The 16071-nt window shown below is 64.7% G+C and overlaps 1 protein-coding gene across 5 annotated transcripts; it reads left to right on the forward strand.

Moving 5' to 3' along the window:
- The first annotated feature begins 101 nt into the window (after positions 1–101).
- Positions 102–15334, forward strand: SMPD4 (sphingomyelin phosphodiesterase 4). 5 transcript variants are annotated; one of them, XM_088828395.1, is made up of 21 exons: positions 102–230; positions 2996–3079; positions 3768–3854; positions 4297–4439; positions 4531–4606; positions 5065–5173; positions 5267–5319; positions 5630–5781; positions 7078–7210; positions 9057–9128; positions 10255–10341; positions 10950–11024; positions 11671–11816; positions 12073–12163; positions 12377–12477; positions 12714–12877; positions 13009–13211; positions 13371–13604; positions 13733–13864; positions 13939–14067; positions 14171–15334. In XM_088828395.1, exons 1-21 carry the CDS (start codon positions 156–158, stop codon positions 14498–14500), a joined length of 2676 nt encoding a protein of 891 aa, XP_088684521.1. In that variant the 5' UTR covers positions 102–155; the 3' UTR covers positions 14501–15334. The 5 variants fall into 5 exon arrangements, with proteins under 5 accessions (XP_088684521.1, XP_088684520.1, XP_055260835.1 ...); XM_088828394.1 differs by lacking the exon at positions 10950–11024 and having other exon boundaries at positions 5692–5781; positions 10255–10439; XM_055404860.2 differs by lacking the exon at positions 10950–11024 and having other exon boundaries at positions 103–230.
- The last annotated feature ends 737 nt before the right edge of the window (positions 15335–16071 follow it).

Consider the following 16071-nt stretch of genomic DNA (forward strand, 5'->3'; position numbering starts at 1 on the left):
GTTTTGCGCACGCGCGGCCCTTGCCGCCAGGCCCGCTGCGCGCGCGCGCGTTCCGAGGCGGGCCTCCCATAAACCCGCGGGGGCGGGGGTGGGGCTTGGCTTTGCGCACGCGCTTTTCACCGCGTCCGCCCGGGGGACGCGACGCGCGCAGCTGGATGACGACATTTCGGCGCCGAGTCGCCGAATGGCGGCTTCCGTCCCTGAAGTGGGCGACGCTGCGGGTTCCTCAGGTGAGTGGTGGGAGTCGCGCGCGGTCGGGATCGGCCGCCGCCCCAGACTTCCGCGGAAGTCGGCTCCGTTCTCAAGCGAGCCCCGGGCATCGGACCGCGGCGTCGACCGCCGCGCCTTCCCGCGCGCCTCGCCCAGGCGGGCGCCCGGTTAACGTTCCTGCGCGCGGTGGGGACCGCCAGCCTGCGGCGCTGTGGGGCGCGGGGGTGGGTCGGCCTGACGCCCTCCCCCGCCGCGGGTGTGCTGGCCGTGCGGAGCCTCGGCTTCCGAGGGTCGCCGGGGAGTGGCGAGCCGCAGACGGGAGGGCGTCTTGCTCTTTGCGCGGCCGGAGAAAGGCCCCGACGAGATGGGCGCCGCCAGGGCTGCGGCTCCAGGAGGGACCCCACAGCCGGGTCGGAGGGCGCTCCTGAAGGCAGCGGGTGTGGAGGTGGCGGGGTGAAGCGGAGGCTGGGTGCCCTGAGCAGGCGGCGCGGCGGGAGAACCGGGACGCTGTCCTCTCCCCGAAATTCCCCGGTTGGGCGCTTCGGGCTCACTTAGCCGCTACCTCTGCCAACTTTCTCCGAGGAAGGAGCAGCTTTCACCTCGTCATCTCTGAAGCTCTGCCCTTGACCCGCAGTGCAGGGTTTTATGTCGCTTTGATCGTTTCTGAGTAGTGCACGGTGTTCTCTGGCCCTCCTGGTTCAGGGCTGGAGCGTTTTACGTCATCCTTAAAGCTGAAGCCGATATTTAAATTAGGAGTTGAGCAGACTCAGTGTTGCTGGACCGAAATTTGGCTACTCACAGCTTGATAGCGGATACTCCAAAGGCAAGTGTCAGGAGAAAGGTTGGTTTAATCAGAAAGCTGGAGAAGCCAGACTGGTGTTGTCCCAGAGCCGACTCTGAAGATTATGCTTCGCAGTGACAGTTTTTAAAGGGATAAGGAGAAAGAATCTCAGAATCATTGCGGCAGGACGTCAGGCTCTGCATTACTTTCCATCTTGTGCAGGGTGGTGGTCTCCTGGTCGTTCTTCAGCTGTTCTCTTGCAGGATTGCCAGGAGGGAACCTGGGGGCAGAGAGCTAGTCGTTCTTTTTCATTCCTACATGTTCTTAATCTAGGAAAAGAAGCAACAAGTTAGGCAGGGGTTTGTGGGCATTCAGTAGACCCTGAGTCAGGAGTTAGGTTAAATGCCACCAGGTCACCTCATTTCTACAAGGTTTGAGCAGGACAGAAATGGGCAGACAGGATAGGGTGAAGGACCTGCTTACAGATCCCCTGGCCAATACTCTATTTCTGTGGGACTGGGGGCAAAAGCGTGTCTTCTGAAACTTCTCCCTGTGGACATAGGGCCCTGTATTCCTCGGGCGGAGGATGTGGGCGTGAATCTGCGGCATCTTTTTGCTGACGGTTTTAGCCTGTTTACACATATGGGCAGAGCGAGCTACAATTGTTTTGATGCCCACAGAGACGTAGGTAATTATGAACAGCAGTGTCGGTCCCATTGTCTCGAGGCCGGTTCTCGGAATAGCTGGCTGTGGCTGGAGTGCCTTATGTTGTGGCTGCAGCGCGGTCATCACACAGCTGGCTCTTTCCCTCTGCTGGCAGCTGTAGCGTCTGTAAACAACTTGGGAGTGTGCAGCGGAGTCTCCTGACCATCAGCGGCTTGTGCCGGCTGTCTTGTGATGCAGGAGGGCCAGGCAGACTTCCGCTTGCCTACAGACAGGGCTGGGGGCCCTTTGCTGGGGGTGGGGTCCAGCACCCTTGGTCTCAGGGGGGTGTCCGTAATGCCCAGCAGCAGAGATGCCCGCCCAGCCTCTCCATCCATGTGGTCTGCCTGCCAGCTGCCCCCTCAGCGTTGTTCCTTGGCCATGGGCAGAGCTGTACCAGGAGAGCCGTCAAGGGATGCAGAGACTCTGACTGCTTGGTCTGGGTGTTTTCAGGTTGTGCCCCACAGGCACAGGGAGTGGGAGTCTGGAGAGCTGCCCCTGATTTTCTAGTGGCCGTTCAGAGGCTGTGCTGGCGAAGCGTGCTTGTCCCCTCCCTGCTCCCTTCTCAGAGGGTGCAGGTAGGATAGAGGAGGTGTGCCCACCTTTCTCTGGAGAGCAGTGAGGAGGCATGTGGGTCTCGTTCCTGGCTGTGCTTCCCATTTCTCAGCATTGACCTTGTCCCACAGGGCCTTGTGAGGATGCGCCTTCTATTCTTGCTCAGCAGGCTTTGCAGCTTAAAACTGCATCCGTTGGCACCTCATGGTTGTGTGTGAGGACATGGGGCCGGGCTGGCTCAGTGGAGAGCGTCTCAAGGCCGACCTCCAGGTGCTGGCCGGCTCTGCTCTGATCTGGAGGCGCAGGAAGAACCTGCTTCCAGGGTTACGCCGGCTGCTGGCGGGTCCGGCTCTTTGCAGGGTGGAACAAAGGTCCCCATTTCCTTGCTGCCTGTTAGCCAGGACTACTCTGAACCTTACAGTTCTCGTGCTTGAGACTTTAACCTGTCTGTAAACCCCCTGTCAAAGAGCATTTGAGCAACCGGAGACGGGACTCTGGCAGGGCTGACCTTGGAATCCTGCCTGCTTGGCCCTGAGGAGTAAATGAGGAGCGGATGCTGAGCTGCCAGAACCAGGCCTGGCGCGCGGCAGGTGCCCCGCTTTACCACAGGCTCACCCCCGCAGTCCTGGCTCTGGAGCTGGCCACTGTGGACTGCATGTGCGCAGCACTCTGCAGAACATGGGCCTTTGGTTGAGCTTTGTGAAATGCTGCGATAGCTTGTTGTTGAGGTTGCATCTCTGTCTGCAGTGGTCCCCTAAGACGGCCGCTCCGGATCCTGCAAGGCAGGCTGCCATGGCATTCCCCCACCTGCAGCAGCCCAGCTTCCTGCTGGTAAGTGTCCGCTGCCCGCCGAGGGCCCCCGGGACAGGAGTTCTTAGCAGAGGGACTGGAGAACTGTAGCACCTGCTTTTTGGGTCGATGTGCTGGAGAACGGTGGACTCCCTTTAGGATCCTCAGGCTCGAGTCTGCCCTCTTCTGGTGTGTGCTGGTTTATGCAGCCACTGAGCCCCAGTTTTCTCATTGACAAGAGGGGGTCGTAGAAACGTCTGTTACCCGGTTTCCCCTGCTGGGGGGGGAGCAAGGGAGAAGAATAGACACCCGCATCTTCATGTCTCATAAATCCTTACACGAAGGCGAGGTGTTCTGATGACCTTACTGCCATTGGTGAAAACTGGAAGGTCCCTGCTCTGCTGGGGCGCCGGGCCTGTGCTTTACTGTGGACGTTGATATGGGAGCAGGGTCTTCCTGGTGCCCCCCGAAAGCCAGCAGTTCCAGCTCCAGCCTGCACAGCGGGGTCTCGCCTCTGACTGAGACGCTGTGGACCCCACCCTCGTGTAGAGATTGCCGGGGCCTTGCGTTCCCTGGGCGAAGCCTGGCCTTTCCTGCTGACCTTCATCTGTGTGCACAGGGCTTTCTTTTCTCTGGTCGGGATGACGCGAGCCTTCCGTGTCTGACTCCTGCCTGTCACTTGGACTTCCAGCAGGGTGCTCACCATGTTCTTGTTGGCTCTGTCTCCTAGGCCAGCCTGAAAACCGACTCTATAAACAAGCCCTTTGCACAGCGCTGCCAAGACTTGGTTAAAGTCATAGAGGACTTTCCAGCAAAGGTAAGGCTCCTCTGTCTTTTATGGGGATGTGTCCCACGGGCTCCCAGAGGAGGGTCCCCAAGGCCACCTCCCACCTCCGAGCGCTGCCTACGGAGGCCTGACCCCGGATGTAACTCACGTCTGTGATGTGTAAACACGAGAGCATGTAGATCGGGGTTTCTCAGCTGTGGGCCCACAGGGGCTGTTGGCAGTGTCTGGAGGCAGTTATGGTTGTCACGTGGGCAGCGCTGCCGGCGTGGGGCAGACGGAGGCTGGGCGTCCCTCCCCGCGCCTGCCCATGCTGTGTCCAGCACAGAGGTCCGCCATGCTGGGTTGAGCCAGACATGCAGCAGCCACGTCACCACAGCTGCCCCCAACTGGGGAGTGGGCCCTGGTGCAGGCCCAGTGGGGAAGCAGGCAGGGTCCCCTGGAGAGCCTGCTCTGAGCGCCCGTGCCGTTGCAGGAGCTGCACACGGTCTTCCCGTGGCTGGTCGAGAGCATCTTCGGCAGCCTGGACGGCGTCCTGCCCGGGTGGAACCTGCGCTGCTTGCAGGGCCGTGTGAGCCCCGTGGAGCACAGTGTCGCCGTGGAGTTCCTGGACCCTGGGTGGGTCGTCTGGCCCGCGCGGGGCCGGCCGTCTTTGGGGGGCGCCGTCTGGTGTGCCACTGACTTTCCTGTTTCTGCCGTTTGCGTTCAGAGGCCCAATGATGAAACTGGTGTATAAGCTTCAGGCCGAAGACTACAAGTTTGATTTTCCTGTCTCCTACCTGCCCGTAAGTAAGCAACGGCGGTGAAGGTGGGCTCGTGGCCACGGTGCTGGCAACGGACGGGGGCCTGAAGGGTTGGGGCCATGGCCAGAGCACCCTGGTGTCTTGGCCTGGAGGCATCACAGTTGGAACTTCACCAGTTATATTTTTCCCAGAGGTGATCTGAACCCTGCAGTGGGAAGGCCCAGTGGCTTCCAGCTGAGTGCCAGGGCACGTGCCTAGAGGCTTTGTTTTACTGAGTCTGCAGTTTTGTGGGGCGAGTTGAAGGCAGGCTTGCTCACAGGGCTCAGAAGCACAACAGAAGGGATCCGTTGCATGCCTGGCTGGGCCAAGATGCGCCCTGCTGTGGCGGGCCTGGTGGGGATGCGGGAGGGTGTGCGACGGGCAGGGGACAGCGAGGTTCCCCAGGCAGGGTCAGGGCTGGGCTCCGCCGCAGCCTCCCCAGGCCGCCCCTGTGTCTGCAGGGACCCGTGAAGGCATCCATCCAGGAGCGCGTGCTTCCTGACAGCCCCCTGTACCACAACAAGGTGCAGCTGCCCCCCACCGGGGGCCTTGGCCTGTACCTGGCCCTCAGTATCCTTTGTCAGCCATGGGGGGCGGGGGGGCATCCGGCACAGGGCAGGGGTGGGGGGCACCCTGCCGTTTGCCCCCTGACATGACCCTCAGATCCTTTTGAGTACTACATGTTCTTCTTTGCTTTGAGTCTCATCACTCAGAAGGTAAGGAGAGCTGAAGCCCCCTGGGAGCGGGGCGGGGGTGCCCAGGGCTCCTGTCCAGGCAGGCTGGGCTGGCCGCCTCCCATCCCCCCTCTGCCTGCAGCCTTCGCCCTTCAGGCCGCCCTCACTGAGCTTGGGTGACGGGCTGGGGCGGGTGTGGTGGCCCATGTGGGGCTGGCGGGCACCCCAAGTGCTGGTCCAGGAGGCTTCTTGCAGGGGGTGCCTTCCAGGCAGGGGCAGGGCCCGCGTCCTACCGTGCTAGGGGTAATGGCAGGGCGGGTCCACAGCCGCACTCATGGGGCTCTGCTTCCAGCCGCCCCCTGGGGCCCTCCACGTCCGCACCTCCGACTGTGCCTACTTCATCCTGGTGGACAGGTACCTGGCGTGGTTTCTGCCCACAGAAGGCAGCGTGCTGCCCCCGCTCCCCTCCAGCCCGGGGGGGCCCAGCCCCTCTCCGGCTCCCAGGTGAGGCTCCCGGTCGCTGCCTGAGGTCCCCGTGTGCACCGCCGGGCGTGGGTGGCCCTTTGTCCTGGTGGAGCATTGCCCTCGGGACAGTGGTGCTGCCCTGCGTGCAGAGCGCTCAGCCTTGTCCGTGTTCTTGCGGCCTGAGGCTCCACGGCCCAGCCGCCCTGGTGCAGGCTTCCCTGAAGTGGCAGGTTCTTTGGCCTCGGGAGTGGGCCTGGGCCGTGTTCCGCATGTGACCGCCCTCTCCCCACGGGGCACCTGAGTCCAGGCCGGGCAGAGAGCAGCTGGCGAGGGACTCGGACCTGGGGACAGCCGACGGTCCTGGCCGTGGAGGACTGGGGGGCGCTGGGCTGCAGCCTCTGCTGAGCCAGATGCTGGGGCAGAGCCCTGGGTCGCGCCACCCCACCTCCTTCCCTGGAGGCTGCAGACTCTCTCCTGCGGAGTCCCCGCACCCCCATCTGCTGGCACGTGCTGGGTTGGTCCCCCCGTACGCAAGCGATGGGCCCCGAGGACAGGACAGGACGAGTGAGGGTGTGGAGCGGGGGCTGGGGGGCATCACAGCCCCAGATAGGCTTTGGCTGCCAGGTGGACTTCTGGGCTGGAGTTGACTTGCTCCTTCCAAAGTATAATTCCAGGCTTTACAAGTTGCTACATATAACGGAACTTTCATAGGCCCTTCCCCCGCCTGATTTCTGAGCTGTTTTATTCTGCAAATCTGTGTGTGTTTTCTTGAGCTGTTTGAACAAGTTTCAGACACGTGGCTGTCAGGCCTTGACGCTTGAGTGTTTTCCAAAAGCTGTGGTCTCCCCGGCTTTGCTGCAGAGCAGGGCCCGCCAGCCCGGCCCCACAGCCCCCTCGGGCTTCGCCAGCCCCCTGCCTCTCGCTTGCGGCTGTCTCCCCATCGTCCAGAGGGTCCCGACCCCTATGGTGGGGTGGGCGCCGCGCCCTTGCCAGGGTCCCTCAGGTGTTCCCTGTGGTCAGACGCTGGCCAGGCTGAGGGATGACGCGGCCCTTCTCCGGGGAAGGTGACTAAGTGCCTGGGTCTCAGGTAACGGCCCTGGGGGACTTAGTGAGTGGCGTCTGCGTCCCTTGCGGTCCTTGGCTGGGCCCGTTGTGGATGGGCAGTGCCAGCTGATGCTCTTCCCGTCTTCCCTCCTCGCTCCTTGGGGCGGCCCTGAAGGCCGCCTCCTCCCTTGTGTTCACACACGGCGGCTCGGCTGGACCTGCCCCTGCCGTCCCGGGTGGCCCGTCCCCCGCTGCGGCCACCCGATACACTGTCTGTCTGTCTGTCCCCAGGACACCGGCCGTGCCCTTCGCGTCCTACGGCCTGCACCACACCAGCCTCCTGAAGCGGCACATCTCCCACCAGACGTCAGTGAACGCGGACCCCGCCTCCCACGAGATCTGGCGGACGGAGACGCTGCTCCAGGTGAGCGCGGGCCCCTCTGCAGGAGCCGATCCGGTGCCAGTTGCCACCCACCCCGCGGGCGGGGCCAGTATTGCAGCCAGGAGGGCGTTTGCCCGCTGTCACCTGTCACTGGCAGTGTTTTCCCCCTGCTCCATCCATGGAGCTTTAGCCTCCTGTCCTGGTGACACTATGGCCCTCCCGCCTCTCCGTTTCCATAGCTGGGCTCACCCCCTCTGGCCACCAGCGTGTCTCGGGCACTGAGGCACAGGACCTCCCCTTGGTCAGCAGAACCGTCCGTCCCTGCGGGGCCCCCGTGTGGGTGGCAGGCAGCCCCGCACCTGTGCCCTGAGCCGGCCCCGGAGAGCCTGCTGGCTCTGTGGCTGGCCTCCAGGGCTGCGGGCGTTGCCACAGCTGGCTTGTTCAGAACCTGGAGTGTGACCGCGATGGGGTGGGGTTCTGGGGTTTTTTGGAACCATGGTAAAATCCGCGTAACATAGAACATAAATCTGAAACATTTTAAGGCAATAGGCACGTAGCGTTAGGGTGCTTGCAGTGTGTAACGAGTTTCCAGAACCTTCCATCAGTGAGACCCAGCGTCTGTCATTAGACAGCAGTCCCTCCGCGCCCCGCCAGCCCCGCACCCTTGCCCTGGTTGGTTCCGTGATGGATCCCCTGCCGCGCCGGTGCCTCTGTCGGGGGCGTCAGCAGCGCCTCTGTGACCTGCTGACCTCGCTTCCCTCAGGTGCCGCAGGCTCGTCTGTGTAGTGGGTGAGAGCGCCCTTGCCTCTAACGCCGAGCGTGGTCCTGCTGCACACGTGGCCACGTGTCGTCTGTCTCTGGCGGACATGTGGGCCGCTTCCGGTCTTGGCTGCTGTGATTGTCCCCCTGAGCCTTGCCCTTTGCGGGGCTCTGTGGTACTTCTGCAGGGTTTTTGAGGCCCTGCCGTGCTGTTTTACACGGTGGCTGAGCCATTTTTGCTCACGCCGAGTGGGGTGCACAGGCCCCAGTTTCTCCACGTCCTCGGGGCGCTCGCTGTGATCCGGGTCTCGACTGCGGTGCCCTAGTCATGGTGCCCGGCCTGTCCCGCCTTTTTCGTCTTCGTTGGCCATGCGCGTCTTTGGAGAAGTGTCTGCTCGAGTTCTCTGCCTGGTGTTGCACTGACGTTTCTGTTACTGACTTCTCGGCGACCTCTGTATGGGCTGAGTGTTAGCCCTCCCTCAGAGGCACGGCTCGCCGGTCTTCTCCCCGTTCTGTGAGCTGCTGGTTTACTCTATGTGTTGTATCTTTTGATGCACAAAAACTTTTCGGTTAGCGCTTACTGAAGTTCCCTCGCTTGGCCCTGCTGGGTCCTGGCTGCTGGCCATAGGGCTGCCGTCTGGCTGTGGCGTGTGGGCCTATTGCTGCCGTGGCTTCTCGCGGGGGAGCCAGCTCTCAGTGCACAGGCTCAGCACGTGTGGCTCGGGTGTCCCGTGGTACGTGGGATCTTCCCGGACCAGGGACTGAGCTTGTGTCCCTCGCATTGGCAGGCGGGTTCTTAACCACGGGGCCCCAGGGAAGTCCCAGGAAAGCTTTTAATTTTCGTGCAGTCCAGTTTTTACTTTGTTGTCTGAGCTGTTGGAGTCACACATAGGAAGTCGTCGAATCCGGCATTGTGAGGCGCGGAGCTCTGTGGTTCTACCTCCTGTTTCAGGTCTTGATCCGCTGTGAGTCGTTTCTCGTTTACGGTGTTGAGTGAGGGTCTGACTGCGTCTGTGTGCAGTGGGGCCCTGGTTTCCGGGCAGCCTCGGCGGAAAGCTTGTTCGTTCCCTCGCCGAGTGGTCTGGAGCCCTCACCGGGGACCTGTTGACGCGCCTGTGGTCTCTTCCAGGTGTTTGTGGAAATGTGGCTGCATCATTACTCTCTGGAGATGTACCAGAAAATGCAGTCCCCTCACGCCAAGGTATGTGCTGCTGCCGCCCGTCCTCTCCCGCCGCTGCTCGCGCTGCGTTTCGGGTTCAGAGCGGGCTGTGGGCTCGCCTCCCCGGGCGCTGGGCCGCTTGTGCTGTGTGCCGGGCTTGCACCCCGCCCTCCACGCCTGCCCACGTGAGCCTTTACCCGTGGCTCCGGGCTGCCAGTCACCTGGGGGCCTAGCCCTCCTCCCGGTGACTGGGGTTGGGGGCAGTGTGAAGGCCCGGCCAGTTGCCCGGAAACCTTCTGCCCTTTGCCATCTGTTGGGGCAGGAAAATAACACGGGAGGAGACAGGTTGTGTGGAAAGCCGGCCACAGCGGGCCCTGGGGTCGCTCTTCTGGAGCTCTTGCAGGCTGCAGGCCCGCGGGGTCCCCAGGCTCCCCAGCTCCTTGCTGACAGCGTGGCTGAGCCATCTCCCAGCGTCTGGCACGTCCCCTGGGTGAAGCATGGCACCCGGGGGGCAGGCTGTGTGCGGGGCGTCTGGCTATTGCGGGGGGTGGGGTGGGCAGACAGTGGGCCAGGCTCGCTGCCCCTCCCTTGGATCCAGGCCTCTGGGTGTGTGTGGCCACGGCCGCGGGACTGACAGGAGGCTGTGTGTCTGCAGTCCTGGCGAGGCTGGGGCTGGTCTCCAGGTGGGAGTCTAGGACGGGCCTGGTGGGCGGTGTGCCGCCTGGAGCCCCTCTGGGAACCAGCCTGTGCACACAGCTTCCAGGTTGGGGCTCCCATCGGTGTCATTACACCTGGGAGTTGACCACGTTACGTGCTGATGCATCTCCCTTCAGAACAGCCCAGGAAGCCCAGTAAATTGCCAATTCTCCCTTTTTGGGCGGAGAGGCCTGGGTCTAGAACTGCTTCTCACGCTTCCGTCTTGGATCTGGGCCTGGGCGACAGCGGCGTGTCCGGGGAGGGGCCCGGGCTCCCTGGGCCGCAGACACACGAGCTGCCGTGGGGCCCCGGGGATCTTCGGGCCTGCCTCTGCCGCGCTGGGGCTGAGGCCGTGGGGCCGGCTGCATGGCACGGGCTCCCCCCACGCGCGCTCTTGCTGCTGTCCGTCTGGCTGTGGGGCTCCTTCTCACTGTCTTTCTCTCTCCCTGCCCGCCGGCATCTCCGCACCCAGCTGGAGGTCCTGCACTACCGACTCAGCATCCGCAGCGCCCTCCACAGCCCCGCCCACCCAGGCCTCCAGGCCCTCCACGCCCACCAAGTACTGGCCGCGCGCGAGTTCTGTCCCCGCCCCGCGTTCGGACCCTGCCCCGCATTCTATCCCCGCCCCCGCCCCGCGGCATGCGCCCCGGAGCTCAGGTCTGCGCGGTGAAGCCCGGGCCCCCCGGGGTGGCACAGAGGCCCCTTCCGAGCAGAGCCAGGCCCTCCCACTAGGGTTCCGGGTGCAGCCAGGTGGCTGGGAGTGACGCCCAGGACCCGCTGACTGTGCTGGGGTCACTGGCGCTGCCTGGCTGAGCTCCAGGCCAGCCCAAGTGTCCAGCCCGCAAGGGTCATGGTGCTGCGTGCTCATCCCCGGGTTTTTGGTGAAGCCGTGCAGCCTTTGGAGCACAGGCCTGGCGCCAGGGCTAACCGAGGACAGGAGGCTTTGGGGCTTGTGGGTGGCGACTTTGTGGAGGCTGCGGTCTGCTTAGGCAGGAGTGCCAGGGATGGAGTGCAGGAAGCGGGATGGGGGTGTGGGGCCAGCAGGCTCTGGAGGTTCGCTGCTTCCCAACGTGACCTCCGGAGAATTTGGGCCTCGCTCATGGTCAGGGTTCTGTCCACGTTGCTCTTGGTGGGACCTTGCAGCCCTGAACTTGAATTTGAGCACAGATGAGATGTCATGCTCCATTCCTGCCTGGTTTCTGCACAGAGGAGGGAGAGACGGTTCCAGAAGGGCCACCATGGGTGGGGGAGGGCCTTTCCGGGCAGCAGCAGGGTCATCTGCAGCGGGGGGCCAGCCTGTGGCTGTCTGGAAGGCAGAGGGCATGGACAACAGTCACAGGCCCCCACAGGTGCTGCCTCAGGCCGGGAGGCGCTGAAGAAGGCGGTGTGCCCCATGGAGCAGTGAGGTGGTGGCCCACGGGCGGCGGTGTGGGTGCCGGCCGAGGGCGGGAGCAGGCCCAGAGGTGCTGGGGGTCAAGATGCACGGGGGGCAGGCCTGGGGTGGAGGGGCCCTGTGCTTTTCCTTCCCGTTACGGCATCCGCTTCCCTCCGGTATGCTGCAGGTCTAGCGCGTCGAGACCCACAGGTAGACAAGGCAGAAGGGACACCGCCCTGGGAGTCGCCGGGGCCCGCGCGGCTGTCTCCATGCTGGGGCGGCCTGTGGGACTGGGCCCTGGGCCCGGGGCTTCGCCCCTCTCGGTGCTGCTCACCGCGGGCGAGCTCGTGGCTGGGGGTGGGCTGGGGAGCAGCCGCCTGGTCTCAGGCCCGTCCACACTTGTGGACCCAAAGCCCAGCTCACGGGCTGCACTGGAGCTCCAAGTGCAGGGAGCCCCCTGGGTGTTGGTGGCGCCCTGCGTTGTGTTAGCTGACGCCCCCGCCCGGCCCCCAGGAGTCCTTCATGCCCACGGAGGAGCACGTGCTGGTCGTGCGGCTGCTGCTGAAGCACCTGCACGCCTTCGCCAACAGCCTGCGGCCTGAGCAGGCCTCGCCTTCCGCCCACTCCCATGCTGCCAGCCCCCTGGAGGAGTTCAAGAGGTGGGTGTGGGCGGGGCGGTCCCTGACCCCTCCGGGCACGGAGGTGGGCACAGCAGGGAGACCCGTCTCGCTCCCCACCCAGGGCAGGAGAGCCCAGCCTCTCAGGCCAGCAGGGTAGCAGAGCAGGTGACGTGTGGGTCAGGCCCGTGTGCTGTGCCCCTGAGGTGTTCTCTGAGGAAGGGGCTGCACACAGGAGGCCTTGCCCTGGGCCTGCCGGGTGGCCTGGGCTCTGGGGTGATACCCCTGCCCCCCGCAGGGCCGCCGTCCCGAGGTTCGTCCAGCAGAAGCTGTACCTTTTCCTGCAGCACTGCTTTGGCCACTGGCCCCTGGATGCGTCCTTCAGAGCTGTGAGTGCCACCCCACCACCTGCGCCCCGCGCGTGGAGAGGGAGGGGGTTCCAGCACCCCGACCTGAACCCCGCCGCCCACCAGGGTGGGCTCCCAGCCTCCCCCTGTGGGGAGGGCCCGCCAGGTGGTCTGTTCTGAGGGGCTAGGGGTCCTGGGAGTGCTGGGCCCCCTTCCTTCCCTCCTCCCCCAGCGCCAGCCCCTCCATCTCACCAGGTGCTGGAGATGTGGCTGAGCTACCTGCAGCCCTGGAGGTACGCGCCCGAGAGACAGGCCGCAGGTAGCGACTGCCAGGCCCGCAGCGTGTCAGAGAGATGGTAAGCCCACCCTGGGTGCTGTGAGGGGTCCCCGTCCCCCCCTCCCCCGCTCTTTCCGGCGGTGCGCCCTGTCCCCTGCTACATGCACTCAGGCCCTGCGCCGTGCCCGCCCCGCCCCGGGGCAGGGCCTCTTCCGTGAGGACCCCGCCCTCAGCCCTCTGTGCTGCCCCCTCCCGCCACCCCGCTGGAGGTGCGGGAGACAGAGCCCAGAGGAGCCCTGACTCACCCCACCGCAGGGCGCCCTTTGTGCAAGAGAACCTGCTCCTCTACACCAAGCTCTTCCTGGGCTTCCTGAGCCGCGCGTTGCGCACGGACCTCGTCAGCCCCAAGAACGCGCTCATGGTGTTCCGCGTGGCCAAGGTCTTCGCCCAGCCCAACCTGGCCGAAATGATCCAGTGGGGTGAGGCCCCGCCCAGAGGGCACCTGAGTGCTGGGCTGTACCCGCTGCTGGTGGCCCTGGGGCCCCCGGAGACCCCCAGGGGGACTGCCTGCGCCTCGGGGCTGCAGCCAGGCTGGCATCCTGCCTTCCAGGCGAGCAGCTGTTCCTGGAGCCCGAGCTCGGCATCCCGCAGCGGCAGCACCGGCTCTTCACGGCGCCCTCCTTCACCGGCAGCTTCCTGTCGTCGTGGCCGCCGGCCGTTACGGACGCCTCCAAGGTGAAGAGCCACGTGTACAGCCTGGAGGGCCAGGACTGCAAGTACACGCCGATGTTTGGGCCCGAGGTCCGCGCGCTGGTGAGTGGTGGCGGTCACGCCCCTCCCCGTCTGGCTTGGGGAGTCTAGTTTTTGCTGATGACGGACTCGGCGTCTGTTGGAAGATGCGCCTTAGCCCGAAACACTCACCGTGTGGGCGCTGGGAGGCGACCAAGCCCGCTGACCCGCGCCCGCCCGCAGGTCCTGCGTCTGGCGCAGCTCATCACGCAGGCCAAGCAGACGGCCAAGTCCCTCTCGGACCAGTGCGGGGAGAGTGCGGCCGGCCGCCCCTTCCTGTCCTGGCTGGGCTTCTACCCCGCGGACGCCAACGGCTCCTACGCGGGCAACGACCTGGACGAGATGGGGCAGGACAGCGTCCGCAAGACAGATGAGTACCTGGAAAAGGCGCTGGAGTACCTGTGCCAGGTGTTCCGGGTGCGCGCCGCTGCCCCAGCCCCGCCCACCCCTCAGCCACACCCACCACGCCCTCGGGGCCGTGTCGAGTCGGGGTGGGGGCGGCTCCCCGGGCTTCGAACCTGACGCGCTGCCGTCCCGCCCCGCAGCTCAGTGAGGCCCAGCTCGCTCAGCTGACGCTCGCCCTGGGGACGACGCAGGACGAGAACGGGAAGAAGCAGCTCCCGGACTGCGTTGTGGGCGAGGACGGGCTCATCCTCACGCCCCTGGGCCGCTACCAGGTGCGGTGGGGAGGGCTGGGCGGGCGTGGGGGGCAGTCCCGGGCGGCCCGGCGCTCAGTGCCCTCCGTTCCCAGATCATCAGCGGCCTGCGGCGCTTCGACATCGAGTACCAGGGCGACTGGGAGCTGCAGCCCATCCGGAGCTACGAGATCGCCAGCCTGGTCCGCGCGCTCTTCCAGCTGTCTTCCGCCATCAACCGCAGGGTGAGTGTGGGGAGGGCCTCCCGCCAGCGCCCAACCGCAGGGTGAGTGTGGGGAGGGCCCCGCTAGCCCGCCCCCCGCCCGCTGAGCCTGCCGTCCGCTCCAGTTCGCAGGCCAGATGGCGGCGCTGTGCTCGCGGGCCGACTTTCTGGGCAGCTTTTGCCGCTACCACCTCTTGGAGCCCGGGCTGTCGGGCCGGCGCCTGCTGAGCCCCGTGGGGCGGGGCCATGCTGCCAACCGCTCTCGAGGCCCGAGGCTCAGCCTGCGCTTCCTGGGCAGCTACCGGACGCTGCTGTCGCTGCTGCTGGCCTTCTCCGTGGCCTCGCTCTTCTGCGTGGGGCCTCTGCTGTGCGCCCTGCTCCTCGTGCTGGGCTACGTCCTCTACGCCGTGGCCATGACGCTGCTGACCGAGCGCGGCAAGCTGCACCAGCTCTGAGTGCGGCCGCCCGCCGCCCCACGCCCGTCACCTCCGCGCTTCTCCCGCTGGTTTCCTGCGGCCTGGCAGGCAGGACGAGAGCCTGCTGGGCAGGGCCCAGGCCTCCCTGACAGGGAGGGTGGCGTGGTGGGCTCCCTGCCTCAGCCGGAGGCCCCGCAGGGAGGTGCCTCTCTCTTCACCGTGTGAACCTCAGGAGTCAGGCCTCCCCGGAGGGCCTGCAGCCTCTGCCCTCATGGTCCCGGAGGTGGGGGCGGTGTGACCCCAGAACGGGAGACCAGCCTCTGGCTCCCAAGAAGAATCAGGCCCCAAATGGCAGTCTTGAGACGATTAGACGGTGGTTTTCCTATGGTTCGTGATTTTAAAGCTGATTTTGCTGCCAAGTCCGGGCTGCACACCTGCATCTGAGGAGCGGTGCCCAGACGCCCCCCAGGCCACGGGCCAGCCGGCCTCATGTGCAGGCCTCATCCCTGCAGGTGGGTGGGCTGCCCGCCCTGGTCCACACCCAGAGGAGGTCGGAAGCACCGTTTGTGTCTTTGCTCAGAGCAGGTGCTTGGACAGTGTTTCGTAACGTTCAAACATTCCAAGTGCATGAGGCTACATGTTCACAGACCCTCACGGCCTCCCATGCCCTTTGTCCTGCAGATGACACGCTGGGGGGCACTTGCCAACCCAGATTTTTAAAAGCCTTTGGTATCTGTCTTTTTAAGTTTTCAAACTGTAAACGTTGGGCTTTGTGTTTTAATGTAAACTCAGAACAGTGGCCTTTGGGGCCTGTGACCAAAAACCAGACTTGTAACTGACCCTGGATCTGAATAAACCTGTTCTTGGTCTCGAGTCCCATGGTACCGTCAGTCAAGTTCTGTGGGCACAGGAAGTGCGAGTTTCCACCGGTTCCCGCGGACCAGCTCTGTGACCAACCTCTGAGATGATGTCTGGGGCCCCACGTCCACGGCACTGGTTCCTGACGACACCCCTGCGAGGCTTCCTCGGATGGACGTGGGCCCACCTGCGAGGGTGGGGACCCCCATCTCTCCAGGGCTCTGCTTGCCCCCACGCCCCCCCTTTGCCCACACACCATTAACTGCGGAGCAGCCACCCATTGTGGTACCCGCATCTGTGCCAGGACCCGGGGGGCTCTTCACGGAGCAGGATTCGGAAGTCAAAGCAGACGCTGAGGTTGAGGGGCTGGGTGCCACCTATGCTCAGGCCTGGAGGGCGGGGTGCAGAGGGCACCCAGGGCCCACAGTGCTTGGCAGCTTCGCCAGGGGCCCAGCGGGTGGGCCGTTGGGGACCCTGCCGTCACACGGACACTGAGGTGGTGTGTGGGCTCTGGCTGCAGAGTGGAGGCGGGACAGGAAGGAGCAGAGCCCAGGAGACAGGTCCCAGGGGAGAAAGGTCACTGTCTGGGCCGGGGAGGTGGGCAGGGGCCCTGGTTCTAAAGAGGCCCTGGTGGAAACCGAGTGCCAGGGCGAGTTGACAGTTGAGCTCTCGATCCCGCCCGGCCCTGCTCGGCCACGGCCGCCTCGTCAGGGAGGAGTGGCAGGAGGATGCCTGGAATCACAGCTTCCTGA

This window comes from Moschus berezovskii, chromosome 19 (assembly GCF_049115385.1).
Source record: "Moschus berezovskii isolate FMDL1 chromosome 19, NW_MosBer_1.0, whole genome shotgun sequence".
Classification (NCBI taxonomy): Eukaryota; Metazoa; Chordata; class Mammalia; order Artiodactyla; family Moschidae; genus Moschus; species Moschus berezovskii.

Coding starts and splice junctions, on each gene's coding strand:
- SMPD4 (XM_088828395.1), top strand. CDS start 156: ATGACGACATTTCGGCGCCGAGTCGCCGAATGGCGGCTTCCGTCCCTG. Junction 4,440..4,530: donor GTGGAGTTCCTGGACCCTGG/GTGGGTCGTCTG, acceptor GTTTGCGTTCAG/AGGCCCAATGATGAAACTGG. Junction 11,817..12,072: donor CCCCTGGAGGAGTTCAAGAG/GTGGGTGTGGGC, acceptor TGCCCCCCGCAG/GGCCGCCGTCCCGAGGTTCG.